Source organism: Cynocephalus volans, chromosome 3, assembly GCF_027409185.1.
Source record: "Cynocephalus volans isolate mCynVol1 chromosome 3, mCynVol1.pri, whole genome shotgun sequence".
NCBI lineage: Eukaryota > Metazoa > Chordata > Mammalia > Dermoptera > Cynocephalidae > Cynocephalus > Cynocephalus volans.
In genome coordinates this window covers 52,223,011-52,247,680 of record NC_084462.1, presented here as the reverse complement: position 1 = coordinate 52,247,680, position 24,670 = coordinate 52,223,011, and the positions used below count along the sequence as shown (strand labels likewise).

Here is a 24,670-nt window from a genome sequence, read left to right as displayed (position 1 = left end):
AGGACAACTTGCTTGTTAGGCCCCCTCACTGTTCTCCCTCTACTACCTATTTTGAGTAAGACTTTCATCGCTATAGCTATTTGCCTTATCAAAAGATCTCCAGTTGCTTGCTCTCTACAGTGTCATCCTGTGTAAAACCCCATATTCCTTCTATCAGTGCTGGACAACAAAATTTTCTGTAATAATGGAAATGTTCTATATCTGCACTGTCCAATATGGTAACCTTTAGCCACATGTGGCAAGTGAGCACTTTGTGATGGAGAAAGTGAATTGTTTATTTTATTTCATTTTAATTAAGCAGCCACATGTGACTAGTGACTACCACACTGAACACAGCAGCTCTATATAGTCTAATCTCCAGGTATCTTCAATGTGGACTGTCCACCCTAGTCAAGCCAGGTCCCTCATCACCCCTGATAACCCTACATCCAGGCCTTCTCCAAACTGTATTTTGTCCTCTCACTCCGCTCTTCCATCTCTCCACAGCTTGTGGAGCTAGGCTGGGGGTGAGTAAGCTGTTCCAAAGGAAGAATATAAAGATTTTATCTGGTAGAATGACTGAAAGCATCAAGAAGCACAGACATGACCACTGAGGGTTTTAATCTATCCATCTTTCCTGAAGGCTTCCCCATCATTTCTGCCAATATCTCATTGCTATCCCTGCCAGGAGCCACCACTGCCCATACAGCTTGTCTAGCATTTGAACAGATATTGTTTGTGCTCTTAACTACTCATGCACATGAGCCTCTGCCTTCCCAGTTAAAGAATCTATTCCTCTAAAACCAGATCTTCCATTCATCGAAAAAGCACTTCACAAATACCTGAATTGATTGAATTAAAGGTACAGAACGCTACATTTCAATCTTCGTTATACACTAAGACTTCATTTCACTATACCAAATGGAAATTGCAACCTTCTCACCGTTATCTGAAAGCTTGGGAAACACCAAGTTATTATAAAGCATCCCATAGGCAGGCCCTGAAAAGTCTCTGACCTATGTACTTTGTTCTGAAAATGCCAAGGAAAAATAAGAAAATACTACTTGCAAATGTAAAACCCATTCACTTCAAAGCAAGTTTCTGGAAACTGATTAAAAAGTTCAACAGAAGGGCCGAGCCCGTGGCGCACTTGGTAGAGTGCGGCGCTGGGAGCGCTGCGACGCTCCCACCGCGGGTTCGGATCCTATATAGGACTGGCCGGTGCACTCACTGGCTGAGTGCCGGTCACGAAAAGGACAAAAAAAAAAAAGTTCAACAGAAGGAAACAAATTCTTGCTCTGTAAAACCATCAAAAGCTAGACTGAGGAACAATTGACTTCCTTATTTCTTCTGGTGCTAGCAACAAACTGTCCTTACAGTTCTCAAATCGGGCTGGACAGGGCCACCAGTCTACAAAATGTTGGAGCAGACCCATCAGAATTGTATTGTTAAGGCAAAGACAAGTATTATCCATTTAAGAAATCAGAAGGCTGATAAGGCTGTTTGTAGCAGCCAATGTAATCTAACAGCCAAATGAGAAGCACAGCCAGGTTATTTCAGCTCCTACTATGGAAACACACTCCCCAAGAATGATGAAACTGTGCCTTTACCAAACTGATCCTCTTCCCTACAAAGAGGCAACTAAGAACATTAAGGTGAGATAACCTAAGTTCTGCAGCCCTTCAAAAACTTGATTATTTAGGAATAAATTTTTTTTAACTGATAAAAATTTTAAAGCCTCCTCCCCTTGAGCACAGTATTTCCACTGAACTCTCATCTTCTGATGCTGCTTGGGCTCTGAGGTCTGCTCTGATTAACATGAACAGAGCACATTAATCCTCTGCACAAAGTCTGAGTGTTCATGGAGGCTGGAAACATAAATCGAGTGAACAAGAATCCAGCGTGGTGGCAGGAAATCGCTCTGATAAGTTGTTCTCAAGATCTAAATGCAAGTCCAGTGGATACGCTCTTCTGATTTCCCTTCCTTAAATGGGCTTTGAAGCCATTCACAGGATTTAAACCCTATGTCCACTGCAGCTGTGCAACCTTAGACAAGTTAGTTACTTCTCTGAATCCTCACTTCCCTGGCTGTAAAATGGAAATACTAACCAACCCTTACGTGTCTGTCGTGAAGATTAAATCAGGCAATGTATATTAAGTGCTGACCATATTCTTGTCAAGAGTAGGTTCGGAACCAATGCCAGTACCCTAACCTACTTTTCCCTTCATCGGGAAAACAGAGAACATCATCATATGGAATGGTCCTTATTCTACCAGGCATAGTTAAAATCACTAGAGATTGCTTTGCTTAGCACATTTTAAATAAAGAAAGGTATCTAGTGCCATATATTCTTTCTTCTGCTGTTCCTCTATTGTCAGGATGTCTTTTTTGTCTCCTCCCAGAAACAGTTACATGCAAAAAACATTCAATACTGAGGAAAAAGGACAGAGGAAGGAGGTCATAATAAACCAGATTTGTTGGGGTTCTGGAAATTTGTTTTGTAATTGAAACGTCTCTTCCCCTTGAAAATCTAATAAACGTAGGTTTTATCCCAAACATATGGCAGGTAATGATTATTATCCCATATATTACTTTGCAGCATGTCTTGGAACAGAATTTACATCTCACATCTGAGTCTCTCTCTGGCTTTAAGAAGTATTTAATTTGTAGAAGAAAAAATGTCATTTAGCTCTCCTGAGGGAGACCTACAGATGTGTTCGATAGACCACAAATCTTAGAGAGACAAAAAAGCAAGTTTATACTTGAGGAATCTGAGAAATGGTCCCCAAGTTTTCTCTCTTTAAATGTGTTCTTCGGGCTTGGCCAGTTAGCTCAGTTGGTTAGAGCATGGTTTTGGTAACACCAAGGTCAAGGGTTCAGATCCCTGTACCACAGCCAGCCAGCCCCCTCCCCACCACCAAATGTGTTATGATCATTTTAGTTAGTGAATCACCAGCATCCAATATAAACCATCTGGATCAGTGTCAGGCACAGCTGACACTCAAGAGTTACAGCGGCACATATCATTAATGATAAAGTATCCAATGCCCACTGGAACACTTCAGAAACCAGTAAAGAACATTATTCTAATACAGAAATGGCATCAAAGAACTGCAGGAGCTGTGCTTTTCAAAAGAAATGCCTTCCTGTTCCTGGGCCTTGACCTTACTTTGGTCTCATGCTAATAAGTCACCACCCTCTTGAGGAAGTTCTAAGTATAAAGATTAAGCATCTGGCCACGTATTTTATTGAGATGCCTATTACGGAATTCCCTATATCAAAAGTTACAATACACATTTTGACTACTTTTACATTTAAGAAGGACTTCAGATAGTAACTGTAAACTATTCTTCAATGTGTCTACAGCCCATAAAAACATTCTAACCCTTACCTGTTCACTCCACCAATAAAACTCATTGTTATCTTTTCAGATATTTCTCTCTTCGTCCAATCTTCCAATTGCTACTTTTCTCTTACTTAGCCTATTTATTCCAAGACTTACACTGTAACTTTTCTGTTCATCTACTTACAGTCTTAAATTCAAACCAACTAATAACCTGCCTCTTTCACGATGGCTAGGCTAATTATTTAAAGATTCTGCTACCTGAACAGATCTATCATAACCCTCTGTGAAACTGCAGGCAAATCCCTCAATCTCTCTGTAGCTCAGTTTCCTCACTCTTCCAGAAGAATGGGCTCAACCACCCCTAAGATACCAATGATTGCTATGACTCATCGGATTTTTCAACAGTCCTGACCTCTCCCACAAAGCCCATTCCCACATGTAGAGCTGACTGTGGGATAGTCACTTGAGTGTAAAGTGTTAAGAGGACAGAGGAAGTGACTATCTTTGGCATATAAAGTGGGGGACTCATCCAGGTCTCCTAATTCTTAACACCTATTGTCCTCTTGTACCTTGCAGTGCTTTAGGCTTGGCCTAGCCAGATCTTTTCCAGAATAAATATGGGGCCTGAGATAAGAGGCATCCAAAAACCTCCTTCTTCAAAAGTCTAAAAATTTTACTTTTCAGCTGTTTAGTCTGGGGGAGGATTTATTTACTGCTGCTAGTGTCCTGTTGCTAGGTTGCTAGGTCTGGTAGTGCTTAGTGTATAGAGGTGGTGGCACGGCCTGTTGTTTTATAAATATCAACCTTTCCTTCATGTGCTTGGCTTTTTCTTTTATTATGTGACAGCATCCCTCATCCCTTACCCCTTCTGAGAAAAGGCAATGCTTTTCATCTTGACAGTGAGAAGAGCTTGAGAGCTAAAGGAAACATGTACTATGTTCATAAAAAATATTAATGGTCACGTGGTTTGCTGGTGGCTCAAATCATAAGTCCCATAAGTACTAAAGATAACAAATCAGGACTCAAGAATTATAGGCACTATTTCCAACAGGTTTTTCAACTATGTAAGTTATTTCACAGAATAAATCTCTAGAATAAAACTCTACCAGACATGCTGAGGTACACTTCATAGGGACACTATAAGGATTTCCTCACAATTGTAAGGAAGGGCACATATGCATAATAGACATGTTTATCAGATTCATTTCTTTATCAGTAACATCTTCAGTCACAAAGATATCATCACTCATTATTCAGGGCCCATGCAGGGTAAATTAATAAATCAAACCTGGGATATAAATGAGCAACTTTAAGAAAAGAGTTGTTCTATCAAAAAGATGAATTTCACTAAAATTTTAATACTCTTATCTAAATTGTATTTCATTCACTCACTCAATTGAATGTTTATTGAGTGCCTACTATGTTCCAGATTAAATATGGTTGTTACAGCTCACTTGAGAATTACACTTGTTATAAAACCATGTGTGTCCACAAAGGTGGAGACAATGTTCTGTTTAAACCTCAGGCAATTTGTTACTCATGAGCTCTCTGCTGACATTAGCCCTTCTACTTATATTTTAGGGCACACATTGCAGAGAACAAGGGTGCCCCCATTTTAGAAAAATTCAATATGCAAAACATACTTCCAATCCAGAGACATTAGAGAGGGAAAATGAACAATTACACCATCTTATTAGAATGCCCAGTTCCTATAGAACAGATAAATTAAGTAAATTTAATACCATCTTAACCAAGAGATCAAAGTTAACATCTCCAAGAACTGGACAAGACTATCTCTATATCATGTGCTCTCCTAACGTGATACACCAAGAAAGACATCATTCATGTAGCATTACTGTCAAAATCACAAAAAAGCATCACATAAACCCAAAAATAACTGGCCTATACTCTTCAGAAATGTTGTTATCATGAAAGACAAAGAGAGGCAGAGGAACTGCTCCTGATGAAGAGACTAAAAAGAGATAAATACAACATATAATCCTGGATTAAATCCTAGACTGGGGAGGAAAGGGAGGAAGATGATGTAAAGAACATTACTGAAATAATTAAGAGAAATTTAGATATGGACTTACACAATGTAAGAGTAATACATCAACATTGCAATTCCTGTTTTTGTTCATTATACTGTGGTTATGTAAAAGAATATCCTAGTTCTTAGGAAATATATGCTGAAATATTTAGGGAGAATGGGGTATAATGTCTGCAATTTTCAAATGACTCAAAAAAGTAAAAATATCTATAATACAGAGAATGATAATAAGAGATAAACAGAAGTAAACCTATTGTATTCTTAAGTTTTCTGTAAGTTTAAAGTGATTTCAAATAAAATGCTTTAAAATTTTAAAAACGTGAAATGGAAGATTAAACTTGGATAACTGACAAAAAGGACTTTATGCAAGTCAGTTACATTAAGTGCTGTGAGATTTGTGTGTTTTATGGAAAGTTGTGGATGTAGTATTCATACTAAGGCAGCTTGGTATATAGAAGAAAGAAAATGACTTTGAGAGTCACAATTTCTGGGTAAAGTCCCACCTTTGCAACTTACTCGATGAGCCATCTTGAGCTTACGTTTCCTTGTGTATGATGAGGGTAACAATGAGCTTCCTCAACCCTCATAGCTGTGCAACTGTGCTCCTTAAACTATAAGGTACTATCCAAATAGATCTTGTTTTTAAGGAGTGTCCTCTAGAATGGGTACAGGAGATGCAAATGAATGTTACATACCCTTACGTATTCACTGAAAAAAAAGAGTAAAAGAACTACTCAAATTATATCACACACAGCTTATTTAGATTGACAAGTGGACTAGTAGCAGAAAGTTTTGAAAATATGTTGGTTTTTCCTCCCAAAAAGCAATTCAGCCACTGAAAGAATATAAAAACACAGCAGAATTTTTTACTGTACTGCCCTCTGATAAGTGAGCTCCAAATCTGCTTAAAAATGCTCTTCGATTTAAGAATATCCATTTATATTACCTAAGAATCCAGTCTGCCCAGAGCCAGATCTAATTAGAATAAATCCCAGTATCTTAGAGATAACTCAAATTCTCCCTACATCAAAATCAACTTCCTTGCTCCATAGTTCCAAGCCCACATCTCGTGCTATCAACAGGAGACCCAAGTGCCCTTTAACAAACACATTTAAGCTCATCACCTCTTCTCTGTATCTGACAATGACATCAGCTGTCACTGACACTCAAATTCTCAATCAACTGTCATTCATTCTTCTCTTTCACTCCCCATATCTAAGAAAGCATTTGGTCCTGCTGTTTCTTTCAAAATATTTCTTGCATCTGCCACTGCCTTTCCATTTTTACTCACTAAACTATCAAGGCCCACAAACCGAAAAGGAGATTACTAAACCTGTCAAAGTTTTTATCACCTCCACCCAATGGAACTAAAACTCCAATTCCTATAAATTCATCTGGCAATAACCAATCCTTTTGTAGAGGCTGAGAGTACTGCCTGACCTGACCTAGTGATATAACCAGCCTGCCTAACGCAAAGATTGTATTTATGGAATCAGAGCCGACAGACAAGGAAACCAAAGCATAGCCATATTCAGCTACTGGTCTCCGAAGTTCCAGGCTAGTGTTCACATGATATTGTGAACACTTCATCAAAAATAATTCATTAAAACAGCTCATTTAAACAGTCAGCATTACTGCCACCTATATAGTTTGGAACTTTTCTTATATTTTTAACTACTGCAACTTACTCTGGATGCATCTTTACTCAAAGACTGATTTATTTGGAATCTAGTCTATTTTTCTTAACTTACAGTTAAAAGTTCTTCTGAGGATCCAGTGTTTTTCCTAATTTAGTAACAGTTTTCTCTCTTCTGCTGATGATACTCACCTCAGCAGATCCCAAATATAAACTAAAAGTCTGAACACAATCTTTCTATGCTTTTGCTCATTATTTCTTTAGGTGCAGAGAACTGACCCTCTGTCCAACAAACTTCATGTAACAGCTACTTTTCTTCACCAAATAAATCCCTGCAACTTAACTCAGTTTACTGAGAATGAAATACACTGTCATTCCCCTTTTAAGAAAAGAAAAACAAATTGCCCCAATAAGTATTACTGCTGATAGTCATACTAGAAATCTGAAGTTTAAAGTAGTCTTCAGTAGAGCCTGCCCAATTAAATTAAACATATAACCATACACAAAGCACTTACTTTATTAAGAATATTCTTCAGAACTTAGCCTTGCTTCCCTAACGGAACGAAACTTTTTAAAGCTTAACAAGGTTTACAGCGGTTTCTATGACTAAGCCCAGAAGACACAGGATCCAATCACAATTTTACCACCAATTAGCTGTGCCACCTTATCACAACATCTTCAGACCTCATTTTCTCATGTCTAAAATGCAGAGGCTGAAGCAGATAATATCTAAGATCTTTATTAACTCTAAAGTTCTCAGACTCCATGATGGCAAAATCAGAGAGCCACTAACTGATCTCTTTGCCTTTACCCTCTATTTCCCAACTATCCTTCATACTACCACCAATTAATTTTCCCAAACTATTACTATATTGGTTCTTTACTGCTGTTACAAGTTATTATATCACAAACCCAGTGACTTAAAAAAACACAAATTTATTGTCTTTCAGTCTGGAGGTCAGAAGTCTGAGATGACTTTCACTTGGTTAAAATCAAGGAATTAGCAGGGTTGCTTTCCTACTAGAGGCTCTAGGGACAGAAAGTGTTCCTTTGCTTTCTCCACCTTCTAGAGCCTCATTCCTTGGCTCATGGACCCCTCTTCCATCTTCAAAACCAGCAGCATAGCATTCTGACTCTACCCCCTGACTCTCCTGACAACCTCCCTTGCTTATGGACCCCTGTGATTACACTGGGCCACCCAGATAATTCAGGAAAATCTCCCATCTCAAGATATTAATTTAATCACATCTGGGAAGTTCTTTTCGCCATACAAGGTAAATATTCACAGGTTCTAGGGATTAAGGCATGGACATATTTGGGGAGCCTCTTTCTGCCTACCACAACTACTTAGTTACATCAGCCCCCTAATCAAAAACCTTCAATGGCCAAAACCAAAGAAGGACATCATAAGAAAACTATAGAATATGAGGATAATTCAAAAAGTTCATGGAAAGATTCATATTACATTTTAATTCTATTCTTCCACAAACTTTCTGAAGTACCCTCGTATATAAAAATCCTCAACAAAATACTAGCAACATGTAAAAAGGATCAAACACCATGACCAAATGGCATTTATCCCAGGAACGCAAGGTTGGCTTAACATTCAAAATTCAATCAATGTAACTTTTCACTTGATGGAATGAAAGAAAAAAAACATGATCATCTCAACAGACGTAGAAAAAAACATTTGACAAAATCCAACACCATTTCATGATAAAAATATTCAAACTTGGAATAAAAAGGAACTTCCTCAACCTGACAAAGAGCACCTATGAAAAACCCACAGCTAACAACATCATACTTAATGGTGAAATCTTAAACCTAAAACCTAATTCATAATTTAAATCTTTAATTAAAATTAATTTGTCTTAAATTTAAATCTTAAAGAGAAACTCTTTCTCTTTAAGATCTGCAACAAGACAAGGATGTCTGCTCTCACCACTTCTATTTGACATTGTACTAGAGATTTTACCCAGGGCAATTAGGAAAGAAAAAGAAATGAAAGACATCTAGACTGGAAAGGAAGAAACTATATCCATTTTCAGGTGACATGATCTTGTATATAGAAAATCCCAGGGAATTCAGTAAAAACTACTAGGAAACAAACAAGCTAGGTTTATCAGCAAGGCTGTAGTTTACAAAATCAATATACAAAAATCAATCATTTCTATACACTAACAATGAACAATCCAAAAATAAAATTAAGAAAACAAAATCACTTATTAACATCAAAATGAATAAAATACTCAGTAATAAATTTCACAAAAGTAAAAGGCTTATACATTGAAAGCTATAACACATTGTTGGAAGAAATCAAAGATAACTAAATTGAAAGGAACAGAATTGACAGCCCAGAAATAATTCCTCACATTTGATCCACTGACCTTCAACAAGGGTGCCCAGGACAATTCAATGGGGAAAGACTATCTTTTCAACAAATGATGATGGAACTAGATATCCACATGCAAAAGAATAAAGCTGGACCCCTACTCCCTTACAACATACACAAAAAATTAACACTAGAACTGTATACCTAAATGTAAGAGCTAAAACCATAAAATTTCTAATTGAAAATATAGGAGTAAATTTCTGTGACCTTGGGCTAGGTAAAGAATTATTCTTAGATGTAACACCAAAAGTACAAGCAAGAAAACAAATAATAAACTGGACATTACCAAAACTGAAAAATTTTTTGCTTCAAAGGATACCATCCAGAAAGTGAAATGACAGCCCACAGAATGGGAAGAAGTTTTTACAAATCACATATCTGATAAGGAACTTGTATTCGGAATATACAAAAACCCTTACATCTCAATAATAAGACAAATAACCTAATTTTTTAAAATGGGCAAGAAATCTGAATAGACACTTCTTCAAAGACATTTAAATGGCCAATAAGCAATGAAAAGATGCTCAAAACCAACACTCATTTGGTAAATGCAAATCAAAACCATCATGAGGTATCACTTCACACCCACTAGAATGGCTACAATCAAAAATTCAGGTAATAACAAGTGCTGACAAGGATATAGAGAAATTGAAACCCTCATACATTGCTGGTAAAAATGTAAAATGATGCGGCCACTGTGGAAAACAGTTTGGCAATTTCTCAAAATGTTAAAAATAGAGTTACATGACCAAGCAATTCTATTGAGGTATATACTCAAGAGAAATGAAAACATATGTCTACCTAAAAACTTGCCGTTCATAGCAACACTATTCATAATAGCCAAAAAATGGAACCAACTCAAATGTCCACCAACTGATGAATGGATATATAAAATGTGGTATTGTGGAATATTATTCATCAATAAAAAGGAACAAAGTGCTGATAAATACTCTAAAATGGATAAACCTTGAAAACATGCTAAATGAAAGAAGGCATTCACAGAAGGCCATATAGTTAACAATTACATATACCTTAAATTTCCAGAGTAGGTAAATCAATAAAGACAGAAAGTAGATAAGTGGCTAATATGGCATGGGAGGAGCAGGGAATGGTGAGTAACTACTAATGGGTATGGTGTTTCTTTTTGGGGTGATGGAAATGCTCTGAACTTAGATAAGGTGATGATCACACAACTGTAAAAATACTAGAAATCACTGAATCATATACTTTAAAGGGAGATTTTTATGTTATACGAATTATGTCTCAATAAAGTTGTTTTTTAAAAATCCAAGGTACATAGTTTACATGTGGGTTTCACTGGTGAACATAAATTATCTCCAAGTAGTCCAGAAAGAAAATAAGTACATAAAATGTCTTCTAAGAACACAAATTTTTCTTTATATGTTACATTTAACATAAAAATCAACTATGCAGAAGAGTTATCACATGAATGTCCTATGCTGGAAAGGTAAATGACTTACTAACACAGCATGATTTAAAATAAATAAATACATAAAATGAACAGCAGCTTTAAAATAAATGCCATCAATGGCTCCTCAGTGATCACAAAACAAAATACCAGCACCTTTGTCTTCCTTCACAATTGAGATACAACCATCTTTTTAGACTTATCTCCCATTATCGTCCAACACAAATTCAGCTGGGCCAGAGTTTCCATTGCCCATCCTCCTACCACTCACTGAAAACCATACTCACTGCCTCCCATCCCTGTCCTTGTTCTTTAAGGCCTGACTCAAGTCCTCTCACAAAGAAATTTTTCTCACCCTCTCCGGACCATAGCAACCCAACATCCACTGGCCTCTCTCAACTCTAACTGTACATAACTCTAAGCTGGCTCCTTATCAGAAAAGGCAACTTCCACCATTGCAATTCAATTAATTCACTCCCACAACAATATATAATAAGAAATCACTTATTTGATTCACTTAAATGCTTGTCCAGCCTTGATTCAAGCATTTATCCATTTCACATTATAATTCCCTCACTTTAGGGGTATGATGTATCAGCTTTCACCTAGAGTCCTAAAGTAAACAGCACTCTTGCCAATGACAGACCACCACCTAGTTGCAACACAGGATAACTCACAACAGCAACAGGAAGATCACACTACTTTTACAGAAGTACACAGTACAGTTAAAATAAGAAGCCACAGAACCACTCTGCAGTGCAATTTAACTGTGTCATATGTGCATCCTATCATCCCAACTAGATCACCTCACAAGTTTTACAAGTATTATTTGTTCTCAGTTTAGTTCCACGTATCAGTCATTTAGTATTTTACCAAATCAAACTCAGTTTCTGAAGTGTATTAAGCCAATAAATTTGTGTAGATGGTTAAAATTTTCTTTGATAATCTCTATTACATGACAGTGTGAATTTATTATAACAAGTAAACAACATAGAAAAGTATAAAATAAAAAGAAATCTCATCATTTACTCACATATAACGGAGCTTGCTGTGGATTAAGTTTCATGACCCAGGATACTGAAATAGATATAGAAGAAATTAATGAAAATAAAATTAGAAGTTGTCATCAAAAATACAAAAACCACCTAAAGTATTAGATGTCAAGCACAGTTCTATAAGTACAATCCAAAGTCTGCAATTACTGCATGTCCAGCTTTCGTAATAGGTTTGGGAAGGAAGGTAAGGAATTGCAGAATTCCTTGTATCCCAGATGTAATCTTTAAAAGAGGAGAGAAAGATTTTTTCAATTGAAAAATAAACACAAAAGGTTTCACTGTCACAGAAGTTTCAACAACCCACAGGATATTTAAAGCAATTACCAAAGCAAAATCACTGTGTGTTCAGTTACACTTTAACATAAACTTCCAAACTTAGAAAATGCTGCTTACCCAGGGACTCCCCCCAGTTTCACTGGGCAGCTTGGGAGGAAGGGGTGTGGCAGAGGACCACTAGAGCTCTCTTCCTTACTATATACCTCGCTCAAAGAAGACAGGCTACAGCTTGCCTCTAACAACTGAAAGTCATGACCCTCCTCAAAATTAACAGCTGAATTCCCTCGTTGTTACTTTCACTAAATGAATTCTCACAAAAATCTTATGAAGAACCTTAGAGAAGTCTTCCTGGATTGTATGATACATTCCGGAATATTAAGACTAGCATGTTCTTAAGTTTAACTTGATGATTTGACCAGGCCTACATCTAGGCCAAAAAATAATCCAGAATAGTCCAGAATCTGGACTTCAGAAGGGCAAGCGTTTGCTAAATACCCTGAATTTGAGTATAAGCACATTTCATCCTCTTAAGAGTCAGAGAAGCAGACCCAAGTACTTTATTACAATTTGATCTGGGGAAGTTTCTTACTCATAATAAGTTAAAGTACATACTAATCAGCAATAGGAATAGCACAGAAATGTCATTCAGACAGGCAAAACACAGATAAAATCCCATACTTCGTGTTTTACCAGATTGCAAAAACCTCACTAACAATGAATTGAAATCCAAACAACATAAACTGGAGGTTATCAATGGCCAAATATTTCGAATAAAAAGCAATGTCTCAGCAGCCATGCATAACTTAAATAACAGAACCCTCTCAATATTAACATCCTCACAGATCTGCTACAGATCAAGCTCTATATGTCTGAAATCAACACTCACCCCCCAAAACAGTTAACATACACTTATAACCAGTCTCCTAAACCCAATCATGTCCAACTAGTTGCAGGCCACAGGCTTCAATGTATTCTGCTAGACAAAGGCAGTAGGAAGCTGACAAGCAGGTGGCTCCCCCACATTCAATGAACCATCTCCATGTCCTTCCCCATTCATTCTCTGGTCCACTCCACACACTGTAACAGACCACCTAGCTCAGGGCACTCTTTCCTTCCTGTCTGCCTTCATTTAGTGACTTTGTACTCTTAGGTGCTAAAATCACCTGCAGAAATCCACACTGAAAACCAAGCTTGAGAAATGCAGCAATAATCAACTCTTTTAGTAGAAAAATAGATTTCAAGCCCATAATATTCAAACAGCAAGCATAGATGAAAAAGAAAGGGTGAAAGGCTTGAGTAGTTTCTCACTGTATTAAATATCCATTTAATTTGAAATTAAGCTCACTGTGCTCACTGGCTTTTTAATCAGCTTTCCAGTCCTGTTCAGACTTGCCTGGGACATGGGATTGAAAGAATCTATAAATTTATGAACCAATCTGCCTTAACTAATTTCTGAAGTCTTCCTGCCTCCCAAGCAGAAGAAACATCAGTGAAACTGATACAGGGATTAACACTTTGGTAATTCATAAGGACTGGAGAATCTATGGAGACAAACTAGTAATTTAGCAGCCCTCTGATGTTTTGTGATTTGCCAAGAAATTTAGAATGACTGCATAAGGACCACAAACAGCTATTTGCCTGAGTGGCTCCCACTGTATTTGAATGAGAGATGGTGAAACTCAGACGGCTCTAAGGAAGGGCTGATGCCATCTGAACTGTTCGAAATTATGAATTCATCTAAACATATTTCAAAGCTAGAACCCATTCAAGTTGTTCTGATACAAGGATTAAAGAGGGATGACAAAGCGGCTATCCTCCCACACTGGTCAAAGGGACAGGTCATTGTTGTGCTGGTAACACAGGCTGCTGAAAAGAATATATCTGTCAAAAGTAATCAAAGTAATGACCCCAGAAGGTTCCAGAAACGGGTTAGTAAATTCAGATAGCTTTTAGGCTTCTTCAGTGATAACACATGGGAAAAAGAAAACTACAGATTTATATTTGTTATTGTGTTTAATCCCCATAAAAGAGATGCCATTTCGTTGATAGAAAAAAATCGAGCCTGCCAAAGATTAAATTATTTAACACCAAGGTCAAAAGGTAAGTGGGAGGGCCCAGATTCAAACCCACTCTGACATCAAAACACATGCTTTTCCTCCCACATCATAAGAGGATCTCCTGCTAACGACTGTAAATATAAAAACTGACTTGCCCTACCTCTAAGCCCTCATTCTACAAACTCTCCCTGACTTTGTTAATTTAACTATCACTGCACAACTACAATGAGCAGCACCATATTACTCAAGGCTCTGAGGGTACAGAAGGAGCAAAAGATGAGAATCACTACCTTCATAGATCTTATTATAGGATTAACACAGATAAACATTAAAATAAATGGTTTTCAGATAGTAATAAGTTCTACAGAGAAAAATAAAACAGAAAAGAGGGAATAACAAATGAGGAGGATACCCTTTTAAACAGGGTGCTGAGGGAAGGCCTCCCTAAGAAGGTACTATTTACCCAAAAATAAAAGAAATTAAGAAACCAGTCCCCAAATTGAGAACTCAGGGTTCCAATGCAAAATCTTGCTACATATAATGCATTAACTTATTTTACACATTTAAACAAACTTACTTTACTTGAGAACTGTGTTCTGTCTTTTGCTCAGAGTAAAAACCAAAACTATATTCCAAGTCCAAGTGCAATTGACAGTCCTTGTTTTGTCAACAGATTTTTTTTTTGATCAAGCCTTCCCAAAATAAAAATTAAAGAAACACATTATGTTCATCCAATGATTTCACCAAGAAATTTTAAGAAAGAAAAACCCTACAATTTCCTTACCCAGTAACCAGTGAATGACTTTGAGCAAATTCACAAGTTGATCGGGGCTGCTTTCATGTAACACATGGACAATACATGACAGACACAATGGGACTGTAAAAGTGGGCTAGTATCTGAAATACTATGAAGAAGAGGAAATATCAAAATTCAGAGACCTAAATCACGTGGTTTTAAGTATGTTTATGAAATCCCCCACTAAGTAGTAAAACCAATTACAGCTATAAGGAGTCACAAATTTGAGGGGCATGAATTAAGTATTTTTAGTCTTTCTACATTTTCCACTGTATTTTATAATGATAAAAGAAAATAGTTTACTGGTGTATAAAAGTGACACACTCACTTTATGTTAAAACAAGACTCACCCAATTTTAATGCAAGTGTCTCAATTATCTAAATTAATATTCTCCCTCAATGCCCCCACACACAAGTCTTTTACAGTGTTGTTGACTAGAGAAACAAAGATTGTGGCTATAATCTCCTTCCTGCACTTTAACATAAACTATCATCAGTCTTTCGTTCACAGGGTGCAGTGCAGACAACATCATCGGAATGTACCAACAACGCTTATAAAGATTAGCAAAAGCAAAAGTTTTGGAATTTTTGAAATTCATGCAGCCTGCAAAGGACTATGAAGAAACTCAATCATTATTCAGGACCACAAAGAAACTCCGACATGAAGACTGATATGGCTGTATGACTGATTTGGGGGAAGTAGGGGACAGAAATTACTCCCACCAATTAAAGTGCCTGAGCAAAAGAATGCAAAACCTTAGAAGCTATAGAAAAGATTACACCTAATTTAAAACTGGTGTCCACGGCAGTGGTCAGCAGTTTCTGCAAATGGCCAGATCACAAATATTTTAGGCTTTGCAGGTCACATCGTCTCTGTTAATAACATGTAAATAAATGGGTGTGGTTACGTTCCAGTAAAACTTTATTTACAAAAAGAGGCAGCATGCTAGACTCAGTCAGCAGGCCACACACAGTATCAAAGTGTCACAGTGACTAGCCAACCCTTATTCAAAAACTAACCAAATACGTCTTAATAAGCCAAAGAAGTATGTCTCCTTTCAATAGCTTTGTATGTGTCAAAGATGTTTTTAGCTTAAAAAAAAAAACCAATACATAATACAGCAAAGTCAAAGGGTGCTGCACATTATTCTCTAGAGAAGGAATCAAATTAAATCCCAAATCCTCTGCAAATTAACTGTATGATCTTCAGCAAGTCATTTAATTTATCTGACTCAGTCTCCTTACCTGTAGAAACAGCACAATAATTCCTGCCTATACTATGGGTTGGTGGAAGAATTAAAAGAGATAATCCAGGTAAAGCATTTAAGCACACTACCAGACACATAGTAGAGCCACTGCTGCTTCCTCTCACAGAGTTTCGGGTCTCAATGGAATCTAACCAGGTAAGACACTCTGATAAACATAAATGGCTAAATGAATGACTTCAGGTACTCAGAGATGCCTAGAAAGGTGACTTCTTAAAATTGTTGGTGAGTAAATTATAACTCTAAAATATAACAAAATAACCGTAGATAAGAAATCTGGGGGAACAAATACCAAAATGTTAAATTTTCATAATTAGGGATTACAGGGAATTTTCATTGCTAAATTACCTGTTTCTTAATCATAACTATTCAAATAATGAACAGATATTAATTCTACAATCAGGGAAAAAGACATACACAGCCCGTCTGTTTTAAGTTCTCTGTCATTCAATGTATCACAGTTGACTAAAAAATGAGTAAAAATATGTTGTTTCCTAAATGTGTAAACTGAAGAAATCTACAATCTTTATTAAAGGTCCCTAGAACAGATAAAAGAAAGACAGTTAAAATGAGAACATGCGAACCCACATGCATGTTAACATAAGTCAAATTCACTATGCTTTAGCTGTACCTACACATTACACTAGAAAAGTCTTTAACAGTGCTCCACCATTAATGAAATGTCTATAAAGGGGGTAGGGGGGTGATCACAAGCCCAACATCAGATCAGGTAATTATAATACAAACTGCTAACTCTTTTGCACTTGTTAGCTTGGTGATCTCACCTCATTTCCTAAGGAGCAGCTGTCCAGGTCTCACAAACCTATCACTTCAATTGGCATGGTTTTGTCATTCACCACAGGGAAGCTTCCAATTCCACAAAAAAGATGATCACCACTCCCTCCCTTCCACATCTGTCCCCAGACCCAATAGGGGGAGGGCAGCTGCTTGAGACTCAGCCAATTATAAATAGAGGATTTTTACCTGCAAGGTATTTCCATGGCAGAATTGTGCTTCAAATGAATTTCCATGGCTAGGGGGACCCTGTTAAGACTGGGCTACAGACAACCCTTCAAAACCCACAAACATTTAGAGTGAGGATTAATGTGGAAATGACAATCCATGCTCTGGATTCTTGTAAAAGAGTCAATGTCAGCAATTCCTTAAGGAAAATAACAGGATCCAAAGACTCTTTCCTTCATTCATAAGGCATCTGGGCTGGTGGCTATAAACATGTTTTGCACTGGTTGAGGATGCTGAAGGTGGGAGCAGGGAATTCTGAACAAGAGAAAAAGATGCAGGGTACAAAGAGTAAATAGGCTTTTCCTGTTAAAGATGCCAAACTCTACAAAAATAAATAAAATACTACATGTACCAAATATATCTCCTGAATAAGGGACTGAGGACGCCTTACTTCCTGAATGCTTTACTTCTGTTTACAGCTGCATTCATTAATAATTGAGCAGTTAGCTTTAATCAGTGGATTCCTAAACCTCAGTGCATGTGAGTATTAGCCGAAGGCCTTGTTAAATATTACAGATTCTTGTCCCCATCATCACCACAGCATACAAGTTAGGAAATGTTTCTGCTCTGGAATCATGGCCCACATTTTGGGAAACAATGATGTTGAGACCCTAGCATGTTTCTGATTTTCATATGGCACAGTTGAGCCTTGCTCTGTCCAACTATTACAGGCTACATATTTACTAGCTCCCAAGAAGAAAAGCACAGCACCAATCAACTGATCACAAATGGAGGGCGAGGCAGGTAGGACACAAAGGACATGAAGAGTCCAACACAGGATAATACTCAACAGTGAACAGAAGAACATAGCAAATTAAAACAATAACCAAAACAACAAAAAACACTAACACCCACATTCACTCATTTAATTTACTCTATCAGTAATGAATTACCCAATAGGAAGAATGAGCCTGAGTTTAGGGCAAGCAAACACACCCACGCACACACACTCTCAAAGTAATTATCATGCAATTAAAAAAATCTGAACTCTTACCACAACTACAAATAATAAATTAATTTAAAACAGCTAAAGAAATTAAATTCAATTTTAAAGAATCAGAACTGTGATTTTCATATACTCAGGTTAGAGTTTACTTTGGAATTAACATGGGAAAGCACATGATATTCTCTTCAGTGCTAGGGCCTCCTTTTCTTTACATATGTTTATAATATGTGCTTGGCATGTGAAGATTCATATTTCCGAGCTCCTACAATATTCCATGTACTAACCTAGATATTGACCTTTAAAGATAAATAATATATCGCCCCTATCAGTTTAGAAAAGGACATATAAATGTAAACAGATATTACATTACAGTATGATAAGTACAATAATAAAAAAGTTACAAGGACCAGGAAGGAACAATAAACTGTCTAAAAGGTGGATGGCCCAGACCATGAGGCAAGTCTCACCAAGTGGACAAAGAAGAAGCACAGTGCAGAAGGAACAGCATGTGCAAGACATGACAGCACAGTGAGCTGTTGCGAACTATACAGATGACCGAAAAGTACAAGCAGGGGATGATGGGAAAGGAGTTGGGAGAGGCACTCATATCAATTCACGGAGCTCAAAGGTGCCTAGCCTTAGAAACAAAGGAAGGGAAAGAGGAGAAAATATAGAAATGGTCACATGGCAAATAAATCATAACCATACAATGGCAATGGCATCAAAAAATTCTTTTCTTTTTTCTCTTCCTTTTTCTTTTTTTTTAATCTCAGCTCAAATTTCTGTTCATTCACAACTGCAGGTTCAGAGATTCACAAAAAGTAGCACTAGAAGAAGTTTGTAATCATGTAACCTAAACTCAAACCCAGACAGAGCAAGTATCTGCTGTGGGCCACAACCAATAAGGCCAGGTCAGACCCCAACACAGCCTGAGGTGCAGCAAGCAACAGGTGGCTTCCCAATCAATTTGCACAGGTACTGGAGTCCTCATCCCAATCCCTAGCCAAGTCCCATTAGTCATTAAGACCTTATAACTAGAAGGAAGTCTTGGAAGCAGCCTAGATCATCCTTCTTCCCCAAGGAAGTATCACTGCCAGTTTATCTGCCTCTACTTGCAGACTTGAGCGCCAGGGCCTTATCACCCTGAGAAAATCTCTGCGTGCTCCACTTGCACCTCTGACTCAACTTTCCTAAAACGCTATTTTCATTCCATAGCACCCTCTCTGCCTACACAGGAACAATCTTTTAGAAAGGTTCTTTCAGAGTAACAGCACCTTTTCTTTAGGGAGTTCTAGGACATGGTACTTAGTAACCTGCCATGACTCGAGAGAGAGAGAAAAGTATAAAAATAAAATGTAACCGCAGTTTGGGGGACACTTTTAACTCATCTTAGTTTTCTAGAGCTTCTAATCTCCTAGGCAGAACCCTGCACCCTGGGGCCCAGAAGCCTAAACACTGAATCCACACACACACATGGTCAGCACAGCAATTAAGCTCACTACATATCCCTTGTAAAAGATTAAATATATTTATTTTACACAAACTATCAATAAGCCGCTTTGATGAACAATAAAGATACTAAAGGAAGAAATAACTGCAGAGTCCTCATCTAGACTGGAGACAACCTTCTGGCATTTGAGAATTCTTTAACAAACCCTAATAGAAGAATGTAAAGATAAAAATGAGAATAGCAATATAATTCAGAGATGAAGACAAACAGAATTGGATTTGAGTTTTAACTCTGGCACTTGCTAGATTATTTTGGACAAGTTACTTAACTGACAAACTTTATTTTCTTCACCTATAAAAATGGGTATAAACAGAATAAAAGAAGCATGTAAAATGTTCAACACAGAGGTAGGCAATAAGAAAATACTCAGTAAATTAAGTTTCTGTTCTGTCTGGTATAAATTATGTGATAGCCATCTCAGCATTAATCTCACATCCCATTCAACTCCCAAATCTCTTGGACCATCCTAATCACTGTGCTGATCCCTAATTTTAAATAAAGGGTATTGCTGAGAGAAATGTAGACCCCAGCAGATAAAGTGTTCTATTAAATATACCATTTATTGTTGGTGAGCTCTCAGAAGACATCCACGCTCCCCATACTGCCCCTCTGGTCCCTCCGAATAGTGTTCCAAGTCCCCCATTACCTATGCAGCCTTATTCAGCACTCCCTTCCTCCCCTCCCCACACCTTCTATCCAGTCCCTGCACACACCACCTGCATGTACCATGTTCAGTACAGTCCTCATGCCTTTCCTCATGATAATGCCCTCTACCCTGGCTGATTTTGATAACAGAATTACTGCTGATGATCTAACCCACACAGTCAGTAATAAGTCACAGACAGTCTTGTATTTATTCTCTTATTTCTATGCTTCCCTTCTCTCCCCAACTTATTTATTCTAGTCTACCACAATGTAGATGTCTTCTGAAGCACTCCTTCACACCACCACAACTCAAGCCACAGCATCAGGCACAGTGCTGAGCCCCCAATAAATACTAAAGAAATACTTGCTCGACATGAACATCAGAGACAGAGAAATTAATCAGCAGCTTTTCTGCACCATAGTTTGATGGCAAGGGATCCACAGCTGTAAGTACATACATAAGTACAAAAATCAACCCATCAAAGTGAAAATATCTAAACTCAGTCTCATCCCAGAAGGTTAATCTTACGGCTCATTAAAAACAGTATGGGTCCTGCCAAGTGGTAAGACGTCCAGCCTGAAGCAATTAGCTTAATCTGCTAGAGTTTAAAGGGCGAAGACTACGGGAATTCAGCATCATCTAACTGGACAACATCAAAGCCCGGGGGAGGGCAAAGAGGTGCTTAACACTATACTAAGGCTCTTACATGATGGTTAATACCTCTGGGAAGAGGAACACATGCACATGTTATTTCAATTCTCTTTTCGTGTTTAACACAGGCTTGTGGTTTCCTGCAAAAATGGTTTCTACTGCTTTGCAAGATCTGTATGGAGAAGAAAACCCCCAATTGCCATTCCACAGGTAAGAGTTTTGCCACCAGCTGTATCCTGTTATCCAAAGGAAACGGAACTATAAGCTGCCAGGAGGTCCAGACACAGAAGAGCAAGACTATCAATTCAATAAGTGCTGACATTCTTATCCCTATGGTAATAAGAATAAACCTTAAATTTAGAAAAATTCACACACTGCTGGGCTTTATGTAAATTAACTACAGCAGGGGTTAAAATAGATATCCGGTAAAGAGACTGCCAAATTCAAGCCTTTGTACTTCCTTCATCCTCCCCAACTTCTACTATCCAAAACGAAAGCAGCCCAATGGGGTAAACCAATTATAAGCCACCTGGAAAGACTATATTTAAGCAAGTGGACTCTCATACAACTGTAGACATACTGAGCTGGATGACCTTACCTGGACAAATCTCTGAGTCTAGAGTGGCTATTCTGTTAGGAATGAATTCACAGTGACACACAGCCCAAATTCTTGGACACATTATGCAACAAAAGCACTATCAAAAGACTCTTACAAGTAGCAAGCAGAAGACGTCAGAAACGCATGCTAAAAAGGTCAATATTAGCTTTTAAATTATTAAAATGGTTCTCATGTCTTAAGAATAATAAATATTGCCTTCAATATTACAATTCCATAATACTAAGTCTTTAACATCTTGGGGAAAATGACATTGGAAAACACGAGAAAGGGAGGTTTTTTAAAAAACCATCTCAAATTTGGAAAAGTTTTAAATAAAGACTTAAAATCAAAGAAATCTGCATATATCATAATTCAGTGAAAATGCTACAGAGAAAAAGAAAACTCCAATAATTTCTAAAGCAGTCCTGTTTTTAAAAATATCATGATATTGATCACACGAAAATTTTTATTTCTAATGGTAAATTTCTATTCATAAAATATCCTTGGCCTGAGTAATCCCTTGCAGAGTCATTCTTGTTCTTTATAACATACAATGATCACAGAGTATTTTTTTAATTACTGATACTTATTTTAGGTGGCAATGAAATAGTATCAGCCAACTAAAAGCACATGAAAATCATCCCAACTTCTAACAATCCAGATGCCATATAGATACAGAAATGTGATAACATTACTAGCCTTTAGACTATTATTAAAGACAAAAATTTATGAGTGTTTTGAAATAATGAAACTGTTTCTCAACCTCTCGCTACATGGAAAAGTATTCCTCAGTAATCCAAGTAACATGCAGGACGGTACTAAAGAAAACAGAATCTGCATTCGTAAGAGGCCATAGTAGAGGACGAAGAAATACTTATGCATTTTTAAAGTGGAAGTTTATAAGAGTTGTGGCTAATTCTGTTTGGATATTTTTTATTTCTGTTTTGGTTTTTTCTGTGTTTGTATTTATTTATTTATTTTTAGCTCCCACCAATAAGTGAGAACATGTGATATTTCTCTTTCTGTGCCTGATTTGTTTCACTTAATATAATTCTCTCTAGGTCCATCCATGTCATTGCAAATGGAAGTATTTCATTCTTTTTTATAGCTGAGTAGTATTCCATTGTGTAGATGTACCACATTTTCCGTATCCACTCATCTGATGATGGACATTTGGGCTGGTTCCAACTCTTGGCTATTGTAAAGAGTGCTGCAATGAACATTGGGGAAAAGGTATACCTTCGACTTGATGATTTCCATTCTTCTGGGTATATTCCCAGCAGTGGGATAGCTGGGTCATATGGTAGATCTATCTGCAATTGTTTGAGGAACCTCCATACCATTTTCCATAGAGGCTGAACCATTTTACAGTCCCACCAACAATGTATGAGAGTACTTTTTCCTCCACAACCTCGCCAGCATTTATCGTTCAGTGTTTTGGATTTTAGCCATCCTAACTGGGGGGAGATGGTATCTCAGTGTGGTTTTGATTTGCATTTCCCGAATGCTGAGTGATGTTGAGCATTTTTTCATGTCTGTTGGCCATTCATATATCTTCCTTGGAGAAATGCCTATTTAGCACTTCTGCCCTTTTTTTAATTGGGTTGCTTGTTTTTCTCTTGTAAAGTTGTCTGAGTTCCTTGTATATTCTGGATATTAATCCTTTGTCAGATGCATATTTTGCAAATATTTTCTCCCACTCTGTTGGTTGTCTTTTAACTCTGTTAATTGTTTCTGTTGCTGTGCAGAAGCTTTTTCGTTTGATATAATCCCATTTGTTTACTTTTCCTTTGGTTGCCCGTGCTTTTGGGGTCTTATTCATGAAGTCTTTGTCCAGTCCTACTTCCTGAAGTGTTTCTCCTATGTTTTCTTTAAGAAGTTTTATTGTTTCAGGGTGTATATTTAATTCTTTAATCCATTTTGAGTTGACTTTAGTGTATGGTGAAAGGGATAGGTCTAGTTTCATTCTCCTGCATATTGATATCCAGTTCTCCCAGCACCATTTGCTAAAGAGGCAGTCTCTTCCCCAGTGTATAGGCTTGGTGCCTTTGTCAAAGATCAGATGGCTGTAGGTGTGTGAGTTGATTTCTGGATTCTCTATTCTATTCTATTGATCAGTGTGTCTGTTTTTATGCCAGTACCATACTGTTTTGGTTATTACAGGTTTGTAGTATAAAGTCAGGTAGTGTTACGCCTACAGCTTTATTTTTTTTGCTCAGCGTTGCTTTGGCTATGCGTGGTCTTTTGTTATTCCATATAAATGTCTGGATAGTTCTTTCCATTTCTGAGAAAAATGTCATTGGAATTTTGATGGGGATTACACTGAATTTGTATATCACTTTGGGTAGTATGGACATTTTCACTATGTTGATTCTTCCAATCCAAGAGCATGGGATATCTTTCCATCTTCTTGTGTCCTAATTTCTCTCAGCAGTGATTTGTAATTCTCATTATGGAGATTTTTCACATCCTTGGTTAACTCAATTCCTAAGTATTTTATTATTTCGGTGGCTATTGTAAATGGGCAAGCTTTCTTGATTTCCCTTTCTGAATGTTCACTATTGGAGAAAAGAAATGCTACTGATTTTTGTGTGTTGATTTTGTACCCTGCTACTTTGCTGAAATCATTTATCAACTCCTAGAGTTTTTTTGGAGAGGTTTTAGTCTGTTCTATATATAGGATCATGTCATCTGCAAACAGGGACAGTTTGACTTCATCTTTTCCAATCTGGAGGCCCTTTATTTCCTTCTCTTCTCTGATTGCTCTGGCTAGTACTTCCAACACTATGTTGAATAGGCGTGGTGAGAGTGGGCATCCCTGTCTAGTTCTTGTTCTTAAAGGAAAAGCTTTCAGCTTTTCCACATTCAGGATGATATTGGCAGTGGGTTTATCATATACGGCTTTAATTATGTTGAGATACTCTCCCTCTATACCTAACTTATAGAGGGTCTTTGTCATGAATGAGTGCTGAATTTTATCAAATGCTTTTTCAGCATCTATAGAGATGATCATA

General features: G+C 37.3%; 1 protein-coding gene across 6 annotated transcripts in view; it reads right to left on the bottom strand.

Moving 5' to 3' along the window:
* AKAP13 (A-kinase anchoring protein 13) overlaps positions 1-24,670 on the bottom strand; it is a 337,825-nt gene that overhangs the window by 232,089 nt on the left and 81,066 nt on the right. For all 6 annotated transcript variants that reach the window (XM_063091725.1, XM_063091728.1, XM_063091729.1 and 3 more), the window contains exon 2: positions 11,867-11,910. In XM_063091725.1, coding sequence (XP_062947795.1) covers positions 11,867-11,899 — 33 coding nt within the window. In that variant the 5' untranslated portion in view covers positions 11,900-11,910. The remainder of the gene's footprint in view (positions 1-11,866; positions 11,911-24,670) is intronic.